This window comes from Morone saxatilis, unplaced genomic scaffold (assembly GCF_004916995.1).
Source record: "Morone saxatilis isolate NCDOM2014 unplaced genomic scaffold, NCSU_SB_2.0 Contig20, whole genome shotgun sequence".
In the NCBI taxonomy this organism is placed as follows: Eukaryota; Metazoa; Chordata; class Actinopteri; family Moronidae; genus Morone; species Morone saxatilis.
Window position 1 is genome coordinate 17077387 of NW_023339763.1, and position 23183 is coordinate 17100569.

Consider the following 23183-nt stretch of genomic DNA (forward strand, 5'->3'; position numbering starts at 1 on the left):
GAAATAAAGTGTCAACATGTCATGGTTGTGAAATGCTGTTGAAGGCTTTCGTGGCGCACAGCTTTTGAGATAATGGTTTTTGCTGAGACATATTCGACAGTTTTGTGGCATTCATGCATTCTCACTATTGTGCTCAGAAAGTGCTTATGGAACTGTATTTATATAGGTTTATAATAATAAGAATCAAACAAGTAGCAACTTTATTGTATCAATAACAATTTCAGATCAGTCAGTGCAGCATATATATATATATATATATATATATATATCTTTATATTTTAAGTAAGTTTAGGTTTACTTGATAAAGGTGTTAAAACTTTTAGATGAAATTAAGTACCATTGTCTCTTTTGTTAGTCTTTATCGCACTGTTCCTGATACAGTGTGACAGTGTCATTAATGACAATGTATTTTTGTATTTCTCTCCACTTTTGCTCTATTAGCCATCACTGGCCATCATCTGCGCCCTTCCACTTCAAGGACAAGCATCAGTGTTTAGTCTTCACTGCTGATTGGTGGTCTATGAGTCTGTTTGATCCCCCTCACGTGCAAAACAAGGGTCAGGCCAAAGAAAAAGACTACCAGCTGTTCCAAATGCCCTCCCATGGAGAGCACCCAACAACTTCCTGTCAACAAACATAACCAATTTAAAATAAAAATGTTCATAATGTCTGGAACGTCTGGAAGGTATTACTGTCACTTCTTATTGCAATTCTATTTAGCATTACCCACATGTTTTTGCAACGACCAGAATGTACTAAGCATGGCGCTGTGTAACTTCCTCATGTTACTCTAGACCAATGCACCGTGAATCACTACTTCTCTTCCCTCTACAGCTACAACTGTACTGCATGTTGAGCTTCCTTAATAAGCAAAGTGGCTGAACCTTAAAACATTATATATACGAGCCTAATCAAAATGTTCCTCCAATCTCTTTTCAGCAGGAAACAGGGGAGGAAAAAAAGAGGCCGGCTGGGATAACTTGGAGAAGCTAATAGGGGGAAAAAAGACTTACACTGAACTTGATCTTAGGCAACAACTCCCACTACAGCTTTAGTAGGGAGTGCAGTATGATATAATAACTGTATGATGCATCATCACTTTCCATCTCCACCATGCACTTTGAAAGCATCTATGACCCAACTTTACAGAGATTCTTGTCCAAATGCCCTCATCCAGTACCCTGACACAGCTCTGCACCTTTACTACATGCTAAGACCTACAACATATAGCATCACATGACTCGTAGTAAATGCACATACCTACATCTGTAACGTGAAGCAAATGTTCCTTAAACCTTTAGGTTAGGTATAGTATAGTATAGTATAGTAGTGTATTTATACACACTTACAATCTGTGAATAAAATGAATTTAGCAACGTACACACAGATGTACACAGCTGTACATTTTCTATGCTGTGAACTAATTAGACAACCCCCTACCCTCTGAGAACCTGAATATGACTGAAGCAAGAAAAGATATTTAAAGTTTCTCACAGTATGTGACACTGAAGTATGTACGATGACTTTTGTTCATACAGAGAGACTCATGGCAGCTTATCTCTAAATGGCAGTTCAGAGTGTGAACCATTTCAACACCCTTTTCAGGCCACCAGTACCACACATATAGGGGAAGTGGGAGATGAAAAAACAACACCTCCCTTTGGTGTTGAGAAAGAGATGGTTGATTTTCATCAATTTGTTTAACAAGAATTAACTGAACTTCCTGTTGCAAAAATAGCTGGAAATGTGTATGACTACCTTAACTTATTTGGTAAAAAACATATTTAGCTAATGAAGACTAATTGACTTAATGATGTATGATATTTAGCTGCCACAGGTAGAAAAGAGAAGTGCTGTCCACATACTGTAGTATATATTTATATATATATATATATGTTATTTTCAGTTCTTACTCATTTAACACTAATAACGAAACTCTGTGAAAAGGTTTCTAAGCTGTGGCACAGGGTTGTGACTGGAAATGTGCGCCTGTGTCAATAGAAAAGCCAGAAGCTGTCAACCTCTGCACACAGAGTCATAGGTTTTAAATTGCAAATCAAACAGAAAGTTTCTTATGTGCTTGCCTGTCAATCATTGAGTTTATTATATATTTAAGTTTTGAGTCTAAACCCTAAACGCTTCCAAGAGGAAACAAACCAACTATGGGATCTGTTTCAGTGCATACTGTTCACCACTTTAAAATGTGTGCAGAAAAATAATTTGAAAATTTTTTAAATACTTAGTGAGTGTCTGACCACGCAGACACTCACTTTGGATGTCCTGTATAGCCATGTTTTATTTTCAGTTTTCTACTCAACTTTTTGAAGTTTTCTAGAACTTGCTTTGGTAAAATAAAGGAAATGGCTCACAGTCACATTTCTTTAAATCTGTAAACATAGTAGGCACAGATATATTTACTATTCATTAACATAACCTTTATACTTATGACAATCCACACATCTTCATTGAGGTGAATAAACTGTCTTTCATTGTTCATTGTTGCCATGTCACCCTCACTGCAGACTGAGTGTAAACTGCCACCATGTGGCTCATTGAGAGACTGCAGCTACAGACGGTCACTTGGATTACAGCTTAATCATTGGCCAAAACTTAATGTGATGAGTATGATCACTGTAGTGTACTGTAGAAATGTTGTCAACATATTAATGAATTGCTTGTAAGCAAAGATAAACTGATTTTTACACTTTAGTTATTGCAGGAACCGTAGCAGCAGTAGTTATAGTAACAGTAGTTGTGAAATACAGAAACTGACAAGAAATTTAAATACGGTTTAATCTGTTTTTTATTCATTGGTGAAAGGAAGACCTGAAGCAGCGAGATCTGATGAAAAACCTGGCCAAGGCACTGTCTGTCAAATTACACAATTGCATTTCAGTCCTTTTTGATTCAAGACAAAATATTGAGTAGCATCTTTTAATAAATTTCTTTTTCACACATGATGACTTGAGTTCAAATTACACTTGTTTCTTAAAAGAAGGCTGTCAATACATGGTGCTTCAGGTAGAACATACAGTGCAGCATTAGAAAAGGTATTGTCAAAGGCATGTAAAGGTAACCAAAATAGCAACAACTGCATTTTTATCTTTCATGGCAAATACAAGAACTCTAGGCAGCAACGGGCAAGAATACTGTATATCAAAATCTTGGTACAAACGATCATTCAATAACAGAAATCAAAATAAAATAGAAAGAAATATGTATCACTAAAATACATTTACTTTGAACTTGCAAAATAGTGTAAATAAATCTTTCAAAATATCTGAGAACAAGCAAAACCCTTCGCATGTCTGAATGGAAAAAGTAATCTGGAATGATGGCACAAGAACGTACGTTATGTTTATTTTTATGCAAAAATCTTTTGGCCTGGTATATTGCTAGTTTTTAGCAGTTTAAGATGAACAGAATTTCCTGTGGTCTGGCTTTTCATTGGTCCTATCACAGGCTTTGGGGTGTTGCTTGTTCCATCAGCCTACTATCACAGCAGTGAGCTGTTCAATTAGTTTACAACAAAACACTATTTTAAAAATGTTGTTCTTTCTGAACAAAAACTGTTATCTTTGACAAGTACTTCTAGATTTTATTATACAAAAATATCCTAAGCGGTGTCTATCCTTCACCTTACATAATTGTATCACATCGGAAAAATCCAAATTACAAAATACACAAATGTCTTTAAATACATACAGTATATCAAAAATGCATGCATTGGAAACGGTGCCCATTGAGGACAGTAAATGTTTGGACTCATTTTGCAAACGCTGTGGTTTTCCAGTGCATGTTTAATTAAATTATTTTATTTTATGCATCAGGTTCTATGTAGATTTTGCGGTGACAATGGAGCATTTAAGATTAAACTACAACTTCTACCTTTACAGATGAATTTATCGGCCTTTGTTCACCAACAAAAGCCAACTTGACATGTGAGAATTACAGTGTAAGTCCTTGTGCTGTACTGGTTATATCAATGCTAAAAACCAAGAGAAAAAACAACTGTATGTGATTATCAAATGACAGCATCACTGATGATCAGAGTTAAAAATTAAAAGCAGAGGAATAAAACTTCAAAAACCAACCTCAGATGTCCTGTCAGTCTTTTAATTGAATAATGATGACACTAACAATACAGCATTTTCTTTTGATTTTGCAGATACAATTTCAACCTTACTAATTCAGTGTATGTAGGCTAAAAATGTCTAGCTAGTTATTAAAATGCTTCTCAGACACCAGATTTGCATAATTTTCAAAATGCTACTTTTATTCTTTGAGGACTTAAGAGTATATCAAGTTCATTCATAGTTTACAATTCAGGATGTTTCTATGTAGATTTAAAAAGAAAGTCATTTGTTTCAGCCTTAACAGCAACGTTTATACTAAAGCCTTAGTAGCAAACTGATTTGAAGGTGTACAAAACATCTACATGAAATTGATCTTTCATATCACCCTGTAACTGAGGTGTAAATACTGATTCTGATTTGTAATGTACAGTTGGCTGGTTCTGAATACAGTCAAATAAAAAGCAAAAAAATCGTACATTTACAAAAATAATACTGCTCTATTAACGCTCCACACAGACACTTCAGGGTCCTCATATGTATTTGCTTATGTAGATTACAGTGCATTTGGCTTTAAAACTATGGGCAACAGATAATTAGAGAAACGTCACTGTCTGAAAGATGCAGCTTGCTGTGAGGAACCGTTGCGTGTACAGCAGAAATATATCTACAGGCAAACTGAAATTTGGATTGGTCTCTGAGCCTTTGATTTTGAAATCATGATCTAAAAATGTGACAAAAACATAAAGAAATGAAAAATGCTTACTCAATGTGTCATGAAATGAGGCGTGAGCCCAATACTAATATGCTACATAAACCCCTCATGAGGAATGTACTAATAAAATACAGTATGTCCCTTTTCAACCAGTGACTTGCCTAAATTCAAAGTTAGGAATGATAACAAATGGGAGTTTTCCAGATCCATATTTGTACATTGTGCTGTGCTTGTGGATCTGATATATTTGGGTACAGAGGAAACAGCTTGAGTGAGGCAGGACTGCAGTCCAGGCAGACTGGCCCAACTGCGTGGGCTTTTGCATTGGTGGATGCAGACATCACATGCATTCGAACTCATCGATGCGCTGTTTGGTGTTTCCTGACCGGATCTGCCTAAGGGTCTTGTACTTGTCTCGTCCTGCCTTCATGTTCTCTGCGTGGATCATGTCATTCACTGTTTTCTTGGTCTCATCCCGAGCGTTGGCCAACTCTGAGCTTAAAGCCTGGAAATACAGTCATCACAGTATTAATACATCTCACAGCATTATGTTGTTATGAACATGAGACTCATTCTTACCCCTGAACATTTTTGTGATTCACGATTATTTTTGCACTGAACACATCTGCTTAACATGTAAAAGTCCTTCTCTAAATCATCTGTTCCTAAGAAGTGATAGATTCACCTTCAGGGACTCAGACTGGTCTATCAATCCAATTATTTATTGACTAATCAAATCTATATTGTATATTACAGTACATATGAGATGTGAGAAGACTTACAAGTAGATGTTTCTGCAAACGTTCGTTCTTCTCAGCCTCAGTCATGCGCTCCTCTTCACTGCGGTCCTTGTAGGTGGCGGCAGCCGTAAACTCGGCGCTGGCCTCGGCGCTGCTCTCGTCGTTCTCGTCGTGCTCATTCTCTGCGTTGAGGGGCTCCTGAACGTGAGCTGCCATCACTTTGTTTTTGAGCTCTTCTTTGGTCTTTTCCAGGTCCTCCTGCACCATGGTAGCCTGAGGGAATGGAGAATGCCAATGACATGAGGCGTTAATATTTACAGGGCCCGCTGGAGTCACGACTACCTGCTTGTTAAGATAAGATAAAGATTCAATGGATAGAAATGTATTCAATGTCCAAAAAACTCACAATAGGTTTAAAAAGAAAAAGTACTAGTTCTCCTCTGGCAATACACACGTCTGGGAGTCTGTACGGGGGCACAGTGGTGCTTAGAGCTCAATGCTGATGTCAGGATGCCAACATGTAATGTGTAATGGTTCAATGTAAAGATGAGGCTAATGGGCATGTCACTAGTTTTGCTGGGATTTGGTTATCAACCAAAGCACTGCACAAATTGAAAGTTTGACCTGATGATGGCGCCAGATGGAAGGTTAAGTTATGAGTTATGACATTCACAAGCCGTAAATGTCGCCGTCTTGGTGGCGCTAGAGGAAAAGTCAGCGACTGAACTGAAGATTAACTGACTCATCATTTCAGCTCTACTCTGCTGGCTGTGCAACACAGTTTATGTTATTTTGGACACTAAAATGAATTTAAACAATCTATTAAATACATTAATAACAACCCTATTCAGACATAGGGCATTAGATGATAACTTGCACTACATACCAGAACAGGAATTAAAGACAGTGAGAAAGAGAAAGTAAAAAAGTAACTGTTGTGCCAACTGAGACTCACTTAGAAAAGGAGAGTTGTATCGTTCTGTGTTTTCTCTACATTGTTTCCCTGTTTTATTTTCTCTACTACTTCATTATTTCTTATATTATGTCTAAATACACTGGAGAGAGTAAATATAAATGTACAGACATTTATATATCACAGTAAATAATACAGTATAAGCCAGAGTGCTTGTGCTACGAGGAATAAGAGCCAATTATGAGTAAGACTGAAATTTCCTCTGAATGTTTGCCAAAAATGCACAACATGGAAACTACCACTTAGCACAGCGGTCTCACCAGAATATCTTCATCATTCAAAAGAGTTAAACAGGATTTCCTTCACACAAAGACAGCCGCCACCAACACAGACAGAATGAGTCACGCTGCCCATTAATGAAGGGGCTGGGCTGACACACACATGCTATTTAACCAAAAAGGACATGAGGCGAGCTGTGGGCTTTCACCCCTCCCCCAAAAAACACACAACAACAAGACCCTGGGAATGTCTGTCCTCACTGCGTCACAGGGGAGGGGCTATGTGATCAGCAGACCATCAGACAGAAATGATGTTTAATGGTGAACCCAGTTATGAAGCACATTTTGAATGCAGATATAGATAATCACATGACACAGCCATTAACTTGTATTCATGTTGTCATATGACTTCCCAGGCAAAAAAGTGAGCGTAGCACCAGTTATTGCTACTACCAAGTAGTGTTCCCCTCAGTTTAAACATGGAATTCATGAGAAAATCACTGCTCTACAGAAAGCGAGAGATTTAACCTGAGAATCATTAGTAACCTGGCTATCTGTCTCACTCCTCATGTGATGGCCGTAATGTCAACTGAAGGTCTAACATATAGCTGTCTAACTGTGTATCTAAGCTGAATATCGAGGCTGCTGTGAATGCAACTATTATGAATCTTTTTGATGATGAGCAGGAAACAAACACTTTCTTTTCATGTCATCAGCTCTAAGGTTGCTGCAATCAAAGGAAGAAGTTGATGGGGTTATTATAAAAAAGTAGTAACTCAGACCATACCTTCTGTTGCCACTGCACTGCCTCTTCTTCCTTTTTCTTCTTGGCATCCTCCAGGAGGGAAATCTTCGAAGTCAGATCAGCCAACTCCGTGGCCTAAAAGGACAACATTTTCTTTTAGACTTTCTTGATATTTGAAACATGAGAACACAACATTTCACACACATTTTCTAGCTTCAAAGCTAATGAATAGACAAATAGTTGCTAAGGACTGACCAGGTGTTCTTGGTTCTTCATCTGGTTCTCTGACTGATGCAGCAGTGCCACCTTGGAGTCCTCAGCGCCCCTCAGCTCAAGCTCCAGGCGTTCAGCCTCCTCCTTAGCTCTCTTCCTTTCCTGCTCCAACTCCAGAGCCCTCTGTGTTTGATCCTCCAGCTCTGTGCAGACACACAGTCACACACACAGAAAAGCACTGATGGTAAACATCACCGTTCTTTACAGTACGACGTAGAAGCTTTTCTTGGATACTGACAGGTCACCAACCTTGTTGGGCTTTTTTCGTCTGCTCCTCAATCTGCTTTAATCTCTCCATTAATTCCTCCTTTTCCTTTTCAATCTTTTCCTTTTCCTTTTCTGCAACTTCTCTTTTCCTCTTTTCATTCTCCAGCAGAGCTCTAATGGAAATAGGAACAAGGTACGACATGTATTGGATGATACAGTAATCAGGATCTTTCATAATTAGTACTATACACAGCGTATTTAAAAGGAATACTAGTTTACACACCTCTGTGTAAAAATCACACATAACCCCCACTTATAATGCAGGGCATCTGTGTATGCATTAAAATGTCTATACCAAGACACCCTAAGAGCAAACCTGGGCCTTTTCTTACATTTTTACGACGGGATTTCAAACATCAGAAGTCACAATCTAATCTACGTGCAAAATGATTCTCTGGCAACAGCTTGTGACTCTCACCTCTCCATCTTCTTGTGGTTCTTCTCCTCCCGAGCCTGAGCCTTCATCTGCTGCACTTCAATGGTGTCAGGTTTGCGACGGCGCATATACAGCTCATGGTTGCCCATGCAAAGAGCCAGAATGCGCTTGTTGATGCGTAGTCTCGGAGCATAGAAGACAAAGTCCTAAAATGGCAACGTCACAGGGTTTTATAAGTAGTGATACATACATTTATCAATCGTTAACAAGTGGTCTGTTATTAAGGGCTAACATACGGGTGCTTTCTTGTCAATTGGTTTGATGACAAACTTCTTGTCATTGAAGGAAATGTTCCTGATTTCACTCCAAGGAAATCCAATTTTGGGCGTCATTCTGTTAAAGACAATGCAAAAACAAAACACTGGGTCAGCTGCATTACATTGGACAGGTAATATTATTAGTATTAGTAATGATAATAAACCCTAGTTAGGCTGAACATTTGCATTCATGGTAACTTCAACTATTACGTTGTTTTGGAATCACTTACTTGTCATTCTGTTCATAAATGTTGAGGCCCAAAGCATCCACTCCCAACCACAATTCTGTTCCTTTCTTATTCTTGATGCTGAAGTAGTTGACTCCGTACATCTCGAGATCTTGAGCGATCTTCAGATACTCCATCATGGATTCCTCTCTGAGGACAAATAAGACTGGCTTTAGCTAGTGCTGCTTTAGAGACACTGATTAAAAGCACAAAAGCCTAAATGAATGGAGCTCTGAATCCTGAGCAGGGCAGTCTACACTTTGCCCAACCCTGATCACCACACAGACCTAATTAGACAACACTGAGCTCAAAGTGGCATGTCCCAGGGATGTGTTGTTTGCAGAGTTTCCAGTCAGGTAGAAACCAATGTAACTGTGGCACAATAACCTCTTAAATTAAACATATTTCAGTCAGTATTTGGGGATAAGTAAACGTGTGAAATATCCTCTAGATATTCGGTATATTTGATATATAAAGTGCATGTGTGTGTCAGTGGTTACCTCATCATGCCCTTGTGCTCTTCGTGCCACACTTGAATCCTCTCCTCCCACTGGTCCTTATTGAGTTTGTGCTGGTCTAGAACTCTGAGAACACGAGACATCCGAGTGTCAGAAGTCATGCAGAGAAACATGAACAAACACATTTATCTGACATTGGCTGCCAGATTGAATTGGTGATGAAACCTGTGTCACCTCTGAGGGAGAAGCTGTTCACTGGACAGATAGCCTGGTGTGTGGACTTCCTTGTTGTAGTCGGCATATTTGGCCTGCACTGCGTAGGAGGCCAGGAGGACTGCTGTCTCTGGAGGGCAGTAGATGTCGTCATTTAAGATTCCCTCCTTCACCTGCAGGAAGAACAGCCGCTGTGTGGCATCCTGGATTAACTCCTCTGTCACATCCTCAGGGAAGAATTTGGCACGGAACTTAAACAGCAGCGGGCTTTCCTTCCTCACATCCTGGGCTGTCACCTAAAATAAAACGTGACACGAGTGATGGGTAGGGGTTGCATTTCTGTAAACGGACTTGGGTTCAACAGAGTAGTTAAATCTGGACAAAGAAGGGCAAAACAGTGTGTTAGAGATTAGACAAAGTACTGAAGAGCTCACCTTCTTATTGAGCTTGAGCCATGTAGAGAAACCCTTTGTATCCTGGTACTGGAGTCCAAAGTACCAAACCTCCCGCAGCCCAATGGTCTTAACAACCTTAAAACATGAAAGCAGAAATATTATTAATGTGTCTCCTCGCCAGAACATTAGCAAACCACGTTCTATAAAAAGTCTCTATAGCAAACCACAGACAACAGGTGCTGTGTTTGTTGCTGTCACGCTGACAAACATCAAACACAAAAACAACAAAGAATTTTAAGACCTGTAGAGACCAAGAACCTCATAACACTGCATGTGACAAAAATAAAAGCATACATAAATAAATTTTAAAAGTAAGTGTATCTTCCTTATCCTATACATATTTTGTATTATTCTGTATAAGAATATCATACACAAATACAAACAAAATCCAGAACTCATGCTTCCAAATTAAGTTTAATTCAAACGTTTTTACCTGTCAATACAAAGCGCATGACACTGGTTACCATTTAGAAGTGTCTCCTACCTGGTCAAAGAGTTGCTTTCCAGTCGTGTTTGGCTGAATGGCGAACTCCAGTTCAGCATCCATTGTGGTGACTCTCACACTAATCTGAGGAAGAGAGCAAAATGGAAGAATAAGTGATTTTTAAAATCTATGTAGACACAGACTGCATTTTGGATACAGTGAATGCATCTTACATACAACCAGCACCCAGTTTCTTGGTAAAATGAGTGCTTCATTATTATTCTTGGCAAGATCAGGAGATTACTGACTGTAGTGTCTCACAGATATTGCGTCGCGTTTACATCTTTGAGCTGACAAAATGTACTGATCGATCCATGAATTTTGTTTTATGGTGGCCTTTTAGCATTTAGCACATTGATTCTCCACATATACACAGTTGGCATAAGAAAGTTGTTCCAAACTGCAACAATACACTCTGAAATGTCATTCTGTGAAAGAAGAAGAATTTGGCCCCCCCCAGTGGTAATACTACGCATCAAGTAAATTTAGGTTTGATAAAATGACATGTACTTCTATATTCAGTAGTTCATTGGCTGATTTGAAATGAAGCGGTTGAGAAGGTTTTGAATAAATGCTTGCTGTGCACAAGCAACAAAGGTGCACCCACAACCTTTAGGACACATTGTCCAATCAGGCCTACTGTGGACAATCAGCCAATCAAAGCATCATCATAACAAGAAAAATGATATTTTGATATATACAGAATTCATAAAAGATCATGTCTCCCACAACGCGTGCAACAAATGGCTCTGCCTCAGTATAGAACTTATCTACAGGAAGTAACCACATCCTCTGGTGGCTAGGCCTCGTGAGGTACGGCTGCTAAATACTAAGCGCCCATGAGAGTCGCCTACATCCTGTCATGTATCAAGCAACCTGTCTGCTTTCTGCCAAACCGTCCGCCGTCACAAGAGCAGACTTTGTAAAATACGCTTATCTTCTTCGGGGGAACACATTCTGCTACAGCTGGTTGTTTAACCTCTGATTTAAGTGACCTGAAATGTTTAAGGACTACGAAATGATGTCGAAAGTTGAGCACATTTATTTAACCTTAAAGTGCCCCTCAACGAGGTCGCGCAAACAATAAATTGATTCTGTGCTTTGTAAACTGACCATGTAGGCATTTCTCATTTTCTCTGTCCTCGTAGAGATGACGGAAACAGCAGCATGCATGTCTATTGGGAAATAACTGTGCAGGCTGAGGCCCACGCCTGCCCTCAACAACAATGGTATGCATTATTTCCCAGTTGTGGGGCCGATTAGAGTTGCGTTCTTTCACATTCATGTCAGCAGGACCCCATTTACTGCTCAGGACACTTGCCTCTCTTGTCAATTCCTGTCGTCACCAGCAGCTAGAGTTGTAGTGAAACAATCTGGGCCTCATGCCTAAAGCCAGCCAGACATGCCACTCTTTAAACTCACTATCATGAACTCTGATGCACATTTTTTCATTAGTGCAGACAAGAGTTCAGTTCATGACCACCCTGCTGGGGTTTAAGTGGTGTCATTTCCTGAGTCAGAATGGCTAGTGTTGCATGAAAAAGGAACTACACTCATACATTTTCTGCCTGGTTAGGGTGTGTCTCTCATGGCCACAAGTCAAAAACACTCACCACGCTATTATTAGCACATGCACAAAAAAACACCCCTCTCAGGCCCACATCTTCTGTTTTTATCACACCAAAACTGTACTCCAACTTTCAGCTTTCAACAGGCTACACATTTAGAAGTATATCCAGAGTCCAATTTAGTGACGGGGTTGTGTTTGACATTTCAGATTTCTTTTAACAAGTTACTGGCTCGTTGAATGCTTTCTTCAAGAATCCCCTGCTTGACTGACTGTCTGAAACTGAGAAAGACTGTGTTATTTTTAATATCTCCATTTGCTTTATTCTTACTCGTACAGCTGTGTCCTAATCCTATTATTGGCCACAGGGGAGTCATAAAGGTCTCATGCCCTTAGATTTATCAGACCAGCTCATCACTTCATAAAAAATGACGTTCTCAAGGAAATGTTTCATGCAAAGTCCAATGGAAACCTAATTATTGATATTAAATCACAGAATATAAACATTGTGGTATAAAAGTATACTGACTACTGGTTATTTAATAATAGAGTATATCATACCAAATGATAGATTGAAAAATGGAAGTTTTGATCTGATGATGATGACGCTAGATGAAAATGTGGGGAAGATGAATGTCTGTACCAAATGTCATTACAATCCATCCCACAGTGGAGTCTGAACCAAAGTGGTGGACTGACAGACTGACCTCATTCACCAACTGCATTCAGAGCCATGCTGCTACCGGGGCTGGAAATCCATATAGATTACAAATTGGCCCAGTAAGTTACATCTTACGATCATCTTAACTCCAGCTCAGTCAGTTTTCTTTGTTGGTTTTAAGTTGCAACGCTGCAAACTCTACATGATAAACTTAACTGGCCCACAGGCTAAAACAGGAACCGTAAAGCGCTGTGTGACTGACAGAATACAGAAAGCTGCATTAGGACATTGGGACAAAAAAAAACAACAACCCCACCTTCATTTGTAGGAAGTGATTATTATAAGATACACGTATAATTACATGGCCATTAAGAACCATATGCAGAAGTTAACCAAAAAGTGAACTCTGGGAAACTACCAGGTTGACTTGTCAGAAAGAGGAAGTGAAACTACTGACACAAAGAAAAGGTGTGATTTGAAGGTGCAGTACAGCCCATAGCTCAGAGTGATGGAGCTACAATCTAGTGTACTTCTTTGTAGGCTTGGGACGATGTGAAACTGTCATATCATGACTTCATGGCCCAAATAATTGTGATTCACAATATTATATGCATATATCATCAAAATATACATACAGGGATCACTTTACCTTAGATTTAGTTAAGAAACAAATATTTGTATTATATTCACAGACTCATAGATAGGCACCTCATCTGCCTGTTGTTGTTAGTTTGAAGTAGCATTTCCAGTCAACAGATTGAACATTGTTTTGTGGGGGAGACAGTGGTGACTGGCTCTGGATTTTGGAAAGACTGGGAAGCTGTATCTCCCCCTTTGTGGCAATAAATCCGAAAATCAAGACAGACTACATTAGTGAGCTAGACAGTCCTTGCAAGTCACTCATATCCCCGGATATTCCCAATTATCCTGATAATTCAAATGATAAAAAAAGTTTTTTATTGTGATACTATAACAATGCAGTATATTGTCCCATCCTTCCTTTTTTCTCCACCGAGACTTTGATCACACATTAGATACTCGGAACATCCTCTTTATATACAAAAATTTTAAAAAAAAAATCACCGAAACCATTTGACAGAGACATTACATGTATAATTATTCCCTAGGAATCCATGATGCCCCTGCATTTAGCCACCACCCTTACATTCCCACACTGGTGTTATCTCAGTGGGCTGCTCACAATCACAATCTTTCCAACCAAAGCCGAGACAACAGAGCAGATACCACTAAGTGGTTTTAGGAGCAGGAGGGAACAAAAATGTTGACCACCAGTGTCCTTCTGCATGTGGATAACACTACTTGAGAGTGACAGAGCACCATGATTGAAGAGCAGGACGGTCCCCAACACATCCAATAAAGCTACCTACACATACGACGCTGCTAAACCTGAGTCATGCCATCCGTAAGAGCCACACAAGGTCAGCGGCTATTAAGGGCAACAACTCTTTAACAATGGACCCCCCCACTGTAACCAAAGCAACCACCTACCCCTACCGCAGCTAATCTTAAAGACAAACCGCACACGTCAGAGGCCTCAAAAATATGATCTACTTGAGAGACAAGAGAAATAAAGGGTCAGATTGAATCCAGTCAGGTGGTAGAGTTAGACTAGAATGCACAATCTACGATCTAACCACGTCACTGCCAACAGAGCGCAGTCAACGCTTTCCAAAATGCAAAGCTGACATGAAGTGTGAAAATGTGACGGCGATGACCTACCCTGTGTGAGGAGCTGCACAACAGCCTCGCTATGATATCGCTGGAAGCCAATAATACAAGGGAAATCATGTGAAAAGACTTGTGAGCAACACAACAAGCATGTTTGTATCCTCTGAAGTTAATATACAAACGTTACTGAGTTAGCAGGGAGCCAACAGGACAGTATCAATAAGCTAGTAATCTCATTTCAGAAGTCTGGGTTTCTAGTTTGAGGTCTGCTACAGATAAAACCACTTGTCTGCAGGAACACCACTGGAAAGGAATCCTCAACTGTCCATCCTGTCTGCTATTCAGATTAGCCTGTGGCTGTGTGCTGGATGCCTCTTTGCATTACGCTGAAGGAAGCCTGTGGCTGAGCAGAACACACTGGGTGACAGGAAGAGGGACGAGGGAGAAGAGGATGAGCTTTCTTTCCAAGCAGGGGACAGAACGCACGAGGGCAGAAAGGGTCTCTTCCAACTGCTTCCCACGACCACTTCTTATTAAAATAATCAAACATCACTACAAGCATAATCAACTCTCCTGCTTGTTGTTTTTAGTGAACAGACAGCCATTGTGGCAGAGACGGCTGCTACGACCTCCTCAATCATCTACGTCCATTTTTTGGTTTTTGTCACCATCTTACACACCTGTCCCACCCCATGAGCCCTGCTATTTTATCAGTTCGGTGCTACTACTCCTTGCCAAACTGACTGTGTAGCCTGAGCTTTCAAGCACTTGTGCCTTTATACTGGTGACACATTGCCTTCCTTTTGACCCCTGCATTTGCTGGCTAACTGTGCCATCATGCTGCCAACTATAAGCCTCCTACTGACCAAGTAAGGACTGTTTTATCCCCACTGGTTTAGTCTGCCAAGTCTGCTTTTGGGTTCAAATACTGTTATGTAGACCCAATAAAAAGATTAGGCAGCAACATGGAGGGAGATGCTTTAACTATGTTCTCCAATGTACATTTTTATAGACCTAAATCCATGTTTACAGCATAGTTGAGTCCATCAGTATAACACCCACTGCTGACACTGACATTGGTTTGGTGTGCAGTAATGAATTTGCTTCACCAGACTTTTTGCGAAAGCATTTTTAATATGCCTACAACTGATTTGTTCCCCTTGTATCTAACCATTAATAATCAGTAGATGTAGCTGTGAGCAGGGACTCTGGATCCTCAGCAGATCCAGAGCAGGACACAACGTTCACCACAAAAACACAAGACATCCCCTAATACAAACCACCAGCTACTCTGTTTGCAGTCTGCAGTATTGTGTTGACTAATGCTCGCAGTAGTGCTTTGCGTACTCTGTTTAATTATTATGTACACAGTTTGAGGCTTTAAGGTTGTACTGGAAACTTTCAGCATAATGAGGGCCAAATAATAATGATTTATTCATCCCTAATGTCACTGTAACATCTAATTGTAACAATACTTTAATGTCTGCAATGGTAGTTTATATCCTATACAGAATATTAGATGATTTAAACAGAAAGTATTTAAGATGAACAAAGAAATAGACAAAACAACTGCTGATTTATAAGTATATAAAATGATAAATAAATAACAACAAAGAACTTACTTTCCGAAGTTTGATTTCCTCACAGCCTCCAAACAGAGAACACTGAACAAGCTATTTGTGCAAAAAAACCCCACAAGTTTTGATTGTAGTTGGTCTAACAGCTCTACCTCTACACACTGTTAATCTGCTCTGCTATGTGCACTACACACTCTTTTAATCCCCTGCTTGCATACCTCTGGGTCTTTCCATTTACCATTTCTCCATTGCCACCCTTGTTAAAGGTCTGGTCCTCCTAACAAGAAAACTGCATCTGTAATTATTTCTACAGAATGGACTAAAATGGTAAGTTGTGCTCAAGTTTTGTGTGATAATGGTAGGCTGTTTCTGTGTTTGTGTATAAAAAGGTGTTAATATGATTATTCACCAGTTGCCTGCTGTATTAGCACTGTCAAATGGTTCTATTGTTCAAACAACAAGGAGGAAAATAACAGCAAACTGCTGCTGTGGTTAGGGCCCATCTTTCTGTTACAACATAGGGTCAGATTTTAGAAATAAAACCCAAGAGAATAGGATTTTGTGTTTATGTGTTTATTTAGTGCTTGACAAAAATGTGGTCCATCTAAAATATAGTTTTATGTAAATTGTGGGTAGTTCTTTAATAAAGCAGATAATAAGCCACAACTATAATTCACGCCAACATCCACATGCTCTAAACTAATATAAAATAAAAGAACACATCTGAGACTGATAAACACAGACCTAAAGTAAACCCTCAACTTGTTGCACTGCTGTAATGCAATCTAAAGTGGAGCATGGCATCTGAGGGACCACGCTAGGGGGAAAGCAGGGAGGAGAACAGCTAGACCGTGATGTGAAAGTCCATATAAGGCTGCAGGCAAGGAAATTACCAGAGAGGAACTGATGTAAGTGCAGAAACCTTGAGTCACAACATGACTTCCTTGGGAAAGTGAAGCACTGCCAAGAGGAGTCCAGCGAAGGCAGAGTTTCTCAATAATTATTGCTTTTGTGAAACATCAAGCTTGTTACAGTTATTTAAAACGCTAAATACATTTAAAAAAAAACTGGGTCACCAAAGCAGTTCATGGAAAAAGTGAATCTTTTACCTCCTGAGCTAGCTTTCACTGAGCGGCACAGTCAGCTTCGGGGCATTTGCTGAATCAGTGTATAGCTTCCTTCAATCGTACGCCTTGTCTACTGCATGTTCACATGGCACCACAAGCTCCACTAAAGGAAACAGACCGCTGCCTGTTGCACAAACAGCTCTGATCATGTGAAGGGAGAACGTCGCATCCCAGCGTCCCACAGCCTGGTCTATATAGGCTTTGCTGCATCTGTACAAAGGACACAGTATAACTTCTCTTGGTGCTCCCTACTTTATACTTTGCTGTGTCGGCTGCTCATTAATTAATACAAGCCTTATTGTATAACAGATCCAACGATCCTTTTCGGTCATCATCAATTATTCTTGTTTATTTTGAGAGAATCCTGCTGCTTCCTCTTGACCATCTGTTCCGTCCACTACTAGTTTCCCATTTTCTAGCTCTTCATGCAGGCTAAAGTCTGTACAGCTCTACGCAGCTGCTCTTTCCCTGCAGTGTCCCTGTGCTTGTGAACCCATCGGGATTGCCAAACGGCTTCTTTCGAGGTCTTTAAGGTCCACAGCTGTTACTTCAGTAGCTGCTACTTACACTCTGCTGTTGTTGAGGCTAACAGCGTCCCAGCTGCACTCTGCAGAGATTTGGCACACAGACTGGCACTTAATACATGAACGAAGACCATAGTAAACACTTGCGGTGAAAGAATATAAATAATGTTAGTGCTTATTAGCTTTGATGCTGTACAGAGCATCTTAGTTAACTTTAACTGCAGATACTGTTGAGCTCCATTTACTACAGAGAGGATACAGGATATATGATTCTGATCAATAATGTATCACTGCTCAAATGTATTTTAAACATCATTGTTTCTTCTCGTCTTGAGCTAAAAATTAAATAATAAATTGAATAAATGTGCCGATTTATTGCTAACAATAATCAATTAATTGCCCTAATAGCACCATTTTCACAACTTAACAAAGGACTTACGCAAAATGGCCCTTTGAAGTCTATTTTAAAATGCTGATATGATTAGAGGAATTCCTTCTGGGAAGAAGGGGATGGTGAAGCATACCCTTTAAATGCCAGGATGCTATAACATTTTTGTCTGGTTGACAGCTGGAAAAAATATAGAGGAAGTACGAGCAGAACAATACTACAGGAAGAAAGCAGGTACAACCCTTGGTACTATTCGTATTTCTGTTTGTTACTGGGAAGTGCACGGGTTCACGAGTCACTTTAATGATATGTCAACAGTGCTAAATATACATACGTACATATACCCTCAGATATTTAATTACTAAAAGCTCATAAAAAAGTAGCATCCCATTGGCTTGAGTTACTGGCTGCTGGCAAAAATAATATAGCTGTTATAATGTCAGGTAGATTATGAGTCTAAAGCATTTAGGGAAGAGCACAAAGCAATCTGATGTTGCGCCACTGAAACAAAGAACTGAATTCTGCACTGACATCTTTGCAGCTAGCATCACTTTCATCATGGGTTATGAGACTGTGAGAGAGTGCATGTGGCTACCACAGCTCCGAACAACCTGCGGATAAGAACACACATTTCACAGTTTCTATATTATATTCTTAATTCAAAAAGCTTTGTGCTGAGTCAAATCCCAACTCCTGCTTTCACCGGGGGCCATCTGATTGGCTCAGAACCCACTTTCACTTCTCGTTGCTACGTTGGGCTTTGTCTGTAATAATGCTGTTTGAATAAAAGAAAGAGTTCAGCCTGTGTGCCGCCCTCCTCTTTGTTCACAGCTACACCAGCACAAATCCACTGAGCTGTGGGTGCTTCTTCATTTGATTTCAGAGCTCAGACCAAAAAAAATAATTAAAATGCTGCCTCTTTTCTTATCGCTTCATGCCACCTCCCTGTGTTAGTTTGAGTCCATTTGCTCCAGATTTGGGCAGCAGCACAGCTGGCCTGAATGACAGTTCAAATCCCTCCTTGTTAGACCTGACTGAAAAGGAGGCCTTTAGGAGGACTAGCTAGGTCGCTACTGCAGGCCACACAGCGGCTTCCGCGGGGCACCGGTTCTAGAAATGTGATTTCAGGGTGTCCAAGTGTGAGAGAGAGGTCCACGGTAACGCAATAAGGCGCTGTTCACAGCACCAGAGCCTGAATGAATGATCTGATGAAAGGCGCTATTTTTAATGAACAAACAGGCGGGAGCGCGCACGCGCACACACCTAACGGAAAGTACCCCAGTGATCCTCGGGTGAGCTTCAATGGATGTAAAAGGTTTAAAAACACACAAATATATGTACTAAAGCTGCTATTAGGGTTACTTTAAGGTTTCTATGGAGCACCAGGGTCAAACAATACGTCCCAGTGGGGATTTTATAGGGACAATGGAGAGAGACAGACAGACAGAAAGACGGTACTTTTCACATGACAACGTTAATGCAGTTTTCTTTCTTACCGTCTTCGGCATCTTTCCTTTCTTTTACGTCCGGTTCAGGCTTTATTTTTTAAAAAAAAGTTCTTAAATCAGACCAGTTAACGAGACCAGAAGAAAACTTTTTCCCATCAGAAGCACGGCGCCAATCAAACGCCTTCCTGTCTCGAGGAAGCTAACGTTACTTTTAGCTTGAGGGCGAACAAGTATTTTCTACCGTGCGCTCGCGAGCCTGTTTTTTTCTTTGTTTCGCCTTAAAGTGAAATGGACTGGAGCTTGATTTCCTGCTAACGGTACCCCCGACTGCAAAAAACCACACCCAGGCCGATGACAGGACAGCAGCCAGCCAGACTGAAAGAGAGGGTTCAGGCCAGCAGACTCCGCCTGCAGCAGCCGCATCATCATGGCTGCAGTGTGCTGCCTCTCTACTCTATGACAAAAAGTTCAGCAGCACTCTCTCAGCACACACTGAGGACACCAAGCCTCAAAATACTCTTTAATGTGTAAGGATACTTTAAGAAGGAGGCAGAAATGTGGAATAGCCTGTAAGCACATCACATCAGTACCATTAAAGGAAGCTTATCAAAAGGTGCAAATGACTTTTATAGCCTACTTTAGAAACAGTAGAACACCAGAGGAGGGTTTGTGCAGTCTGCCAGCAACCAACAGAAACTATTTGGTAGATAATATTCATAAAATCCTTTAAGTGGTTTAGAGAAAGGCTCTTTTAAAAACTTACTACACAGGCAACTACTGAATGAACTAATAGAAAGTACTTAGTAGTATTCACTTTCTTGGCATTTGTTTCTGCTTAAGTACACACTTTCCAATATATAATATATATTCAATCAATGTAATTGTTTGTATTTCATATGATGGTCTTATTATTGTATTGTGGACCTTTTTGTGGTCATTGTGTGTCTGCACACTGCATCTATTCTGGCTACATTAACCATGTCGACTAATCTAAAAAACTAAAATTTCAGTGCCTTTGATCTGTGTACTGTTTCAGTTTTCGACATAAAGGAAGTGAATACAACGAGCACTGAAGTCGTGGTGGCCCTAACTGCACCTGCAACAGGGTTTGAACCACTTTTGAGTAATTAAAGGAGGTATACACAATGATGTATTAAATAAACTCTGAGGTAACTTCACAATTTCACTTCTGTAAACTTGGGTTATGTTGGGTTGAATGAAAGTTATACAAGAGGTCATGTCAATCAGTGGTTTTGAGTTTCAAAGAGGCCAAAACATCTGCGGCCAAACCACAAAGAAAAGTGAACTATCAGGGCAAGACGCCTAAAAACTGATGGCCGTGTAAAGCACAAACTGTAATAGCATTAACGAGCCAACCAGTTATGTCACATGTTCATAGTGGGAGCCTAGTATTCCTATAATATTTAATATTTAACTTATTTCAAGTAATTAAAAAAAATAATCTAGTATATATGAAATGTCATGAAATGTCTAACTCCCTCTATGTCATATATACAGACTCCAACAGAAAGGGTCATAATGTAATGTGGTGGAGACGGTTGTTGTTACCACACACATTCCCAATGGTGCTTTAATTGACAGAAACATTCAGCTGGGCTAAGATGTGGTGTCCTGGGTGGCAGTAGAGCATGGCGTGTTGTTCCGAGTTGTTTTCGTAGTCATCATTTCCTGGAGAATTGCTCCTTTAAAGGGAAACCCCGGACACATTATTGAAATGTACCTTGCTGCGTCAGAGGTTCGGCTGCTGGTCGGCCAGACTGCTTTATCATGGGAGACAAGACCCCAGGCCTCTCGGCTTTTGTTGGTGTGCACCAGCTAGAGCACGGTGACTCATCAAACCATACTTTTCCCCAGCTCTCAGCAAACCAAAATATGTCATTTTTATACCACTTCACCCACGAGTGTTGTGTGTGTGTGTAATAAACGCTTGATGCGCTAAAACTCAGTCATACCATCTGTCTCTGGCTCCTCCGGATGAAATTTCCTGCTCACACCAGATTGAGAATTTGTCGTCAACAGTGTCTGACTGACTCAAATCATTGCACAATCACACATTGCCCTCCACAGCGGCGCCTAGCTGATTATGTCTTAACTTATATTTTTTCAGTTAAATCAGTGTTTTTCTACTTTTGCTTCATGTGTCCAAGTCACAGAGGTATTTTCCTCTTCAATTAAGTTGACTGTCTGTCCAGTATTTTCAAGTAATCTTCAGTTAGTGTTTTTTGATGTAGGTTTAGTTTTAAACCTTAACTCTGAGTATGCCCTCCAACATATTATTATTTACATATTTAAATGATTTAAAATCAAAACATAAGCAAAAACAAGGGAGTGTAATGCTAAACATAGACTCGCACAATGTGGAAGTAGAAATGACAACAGCATTCAATGATTAGAATCCAAAAGTGACTGCATGAAGGAATCCCTGGAGACCAGCTGGTGCTTTAATATTCCCGGAGAGAGCACAGCGCAGAGACGTCACTGCGTTTCTATGTTGACTCATCCCTACACTCCCAGGGCAAGATGACCTCCCACAGTCTTAACTCACTGAATGAGCGGCTCACTGCAGCTGAATCAAAGGCAAGATGGTGTGTAATCCTCCAAAGTCAAGGCTGATGCTGACCAGACCTGTGAAAAAAATCCCTCATCTGGCCAAAGAGAACAGACCTTTTGAGGAAGGTCAAAATATCCAGTCCTCCTTTATTATTATGATTACTGTGTGGCTTGCACCACAGTCTATAAAATATACAGTTATATAGTTATATTCACGGTACACAGAACTGTACGTGGGGTCAACACAGATGTACCTATTTAGTAATCAATATTAGTGAGTTTGGAACTATAAGTGTTATCTCTAGTCACTGTACTTTTATAGACTGATGATTATAGGCAGAGTGTCTGAAGATAATATGACCTGAATTCTGTGTCTTGTGTCTTTTTGAAGGCTGTGGAAACTGAAGACTTTAATGTGTTGCAATCTAAGACGGTGCTATTGTGTGATTGTGTAAGTCTCTCCTTATGAAACTGCACGTCAACATGATATATCACTGCAGACCTCATAGCAAATGTAAAAATGTAAACAGTCAGTTAGGCACAAGCAGCAGTAGCCTCTTTTTTACTTTGATATATTGTATTAGTTAAATAGGCCGTTTTAGTGTCATTCATGTGAAATCATAAAAGTCAGTTTACATGAGTGTGTCTGAATGACACATGCCCTGAGCTATTACAACATTTAACCAGCAGATAGTGTGCATGTGCTGTGTAACCTGTTGCACAGCTACAGCTACTGTACATACAGAGGGGTGGAAGGTGTGCATATGCAAGAAACAAAGTAACAACATGGTCTTGCTTGTGTGTAACTATACAAGTTTCAATATACTACATGAAATCATTCAGCCTATAAATGCACAAAAATAACATGCAGTTGTTGAGGGGGCAAAAGGTCATGGTCCTACTGGGATTAGTAATACCAAGTTTACCATTTTGATTAACTGCTTACTGAGTACCTTTTAATTCTACAGGGTTTTGCCATACCACCACCAAACCTATGAGGCTATTGCACGAATTGCTAATAAATCAGATATTACATTCTTTGGCTCCATTGTTCCCAATTTATTTACCTTCCTCTACCAAACAATGAAGACTGTTTT

The 23183-nt window shown here is 40.0% G+C and overlaps 1 protein-coding gene across 2 annotated transcripts; it reads right to left on the minus strand.

Moving 5' to 3' along the window:
• Positions 1 to 2785: 2785 nt before the first annotated feature.
• Positions 2786 to 19902, minus strand: msna (moesin a). Of its 2 annotated transcripts, XM_035666326.1 has the most exons (13): positions 19564 to 19902; positions 10535 to 10618; positions 10030 to 10125; positions 9617 to 9891; positions 9425 to 9508; positions 8928 to 9074; positions 8677 to 8773; positions 8423 to 8586; positions 7987 to 8117; positions 7720 to 7880; positions 7507 to 7599; positions 5571 to 5801; positions 2786 to 5293 (listed from the first exon to the last, which is right to left on the minus strand). In XM_035666326.1, the coding sequence occupies exons 1-13, from the start codon at positions 19573 to 19575 to the stop codon at positions 5129 to 5131; spliced, it is 1740 nt and encodes a 579-aa protein (XP_035522219.1). In that variant the 5' UTR covers positions 19576 to 19902; the 3' UTR covers positions 2786 to 5128. The 2 variants fall into 2 exon arrangements, with proteins under 2 accessions (XP_035522219.1, XP_035522220.1); XM_035666327.1 differs by lacking the exons at positions 9617 to 9891; positions 10030 to 10125; positions 19564 to 19902 and having other exon boundaries at positions 10535 to 10593.
• Positions 19903 to 23183: the final 3281 nt, after the last annotated feature.

What these genes read in the sequence shown, in the direction of transcription:
- msna (XM_035666326.1), bottom strand. An exon ending in CAATTGACAAGAAAGCACCC is followed by an intron (nt 8,587 to 8,676) that starts GTATGTTAGCCC and finishes TTGCCATTTTAG; the next exon opens with GACTTTGTCTTCTATGCTCC. An exon ending in GACGAAAAAAGCCCAACAAG is followed by an intron (nt 7,881 to 7,986) that starts GTTGGTGACCTG and finishes GTGTCTGCACAG; the next exon opens with AGCTGGAGGATCAAACACAG.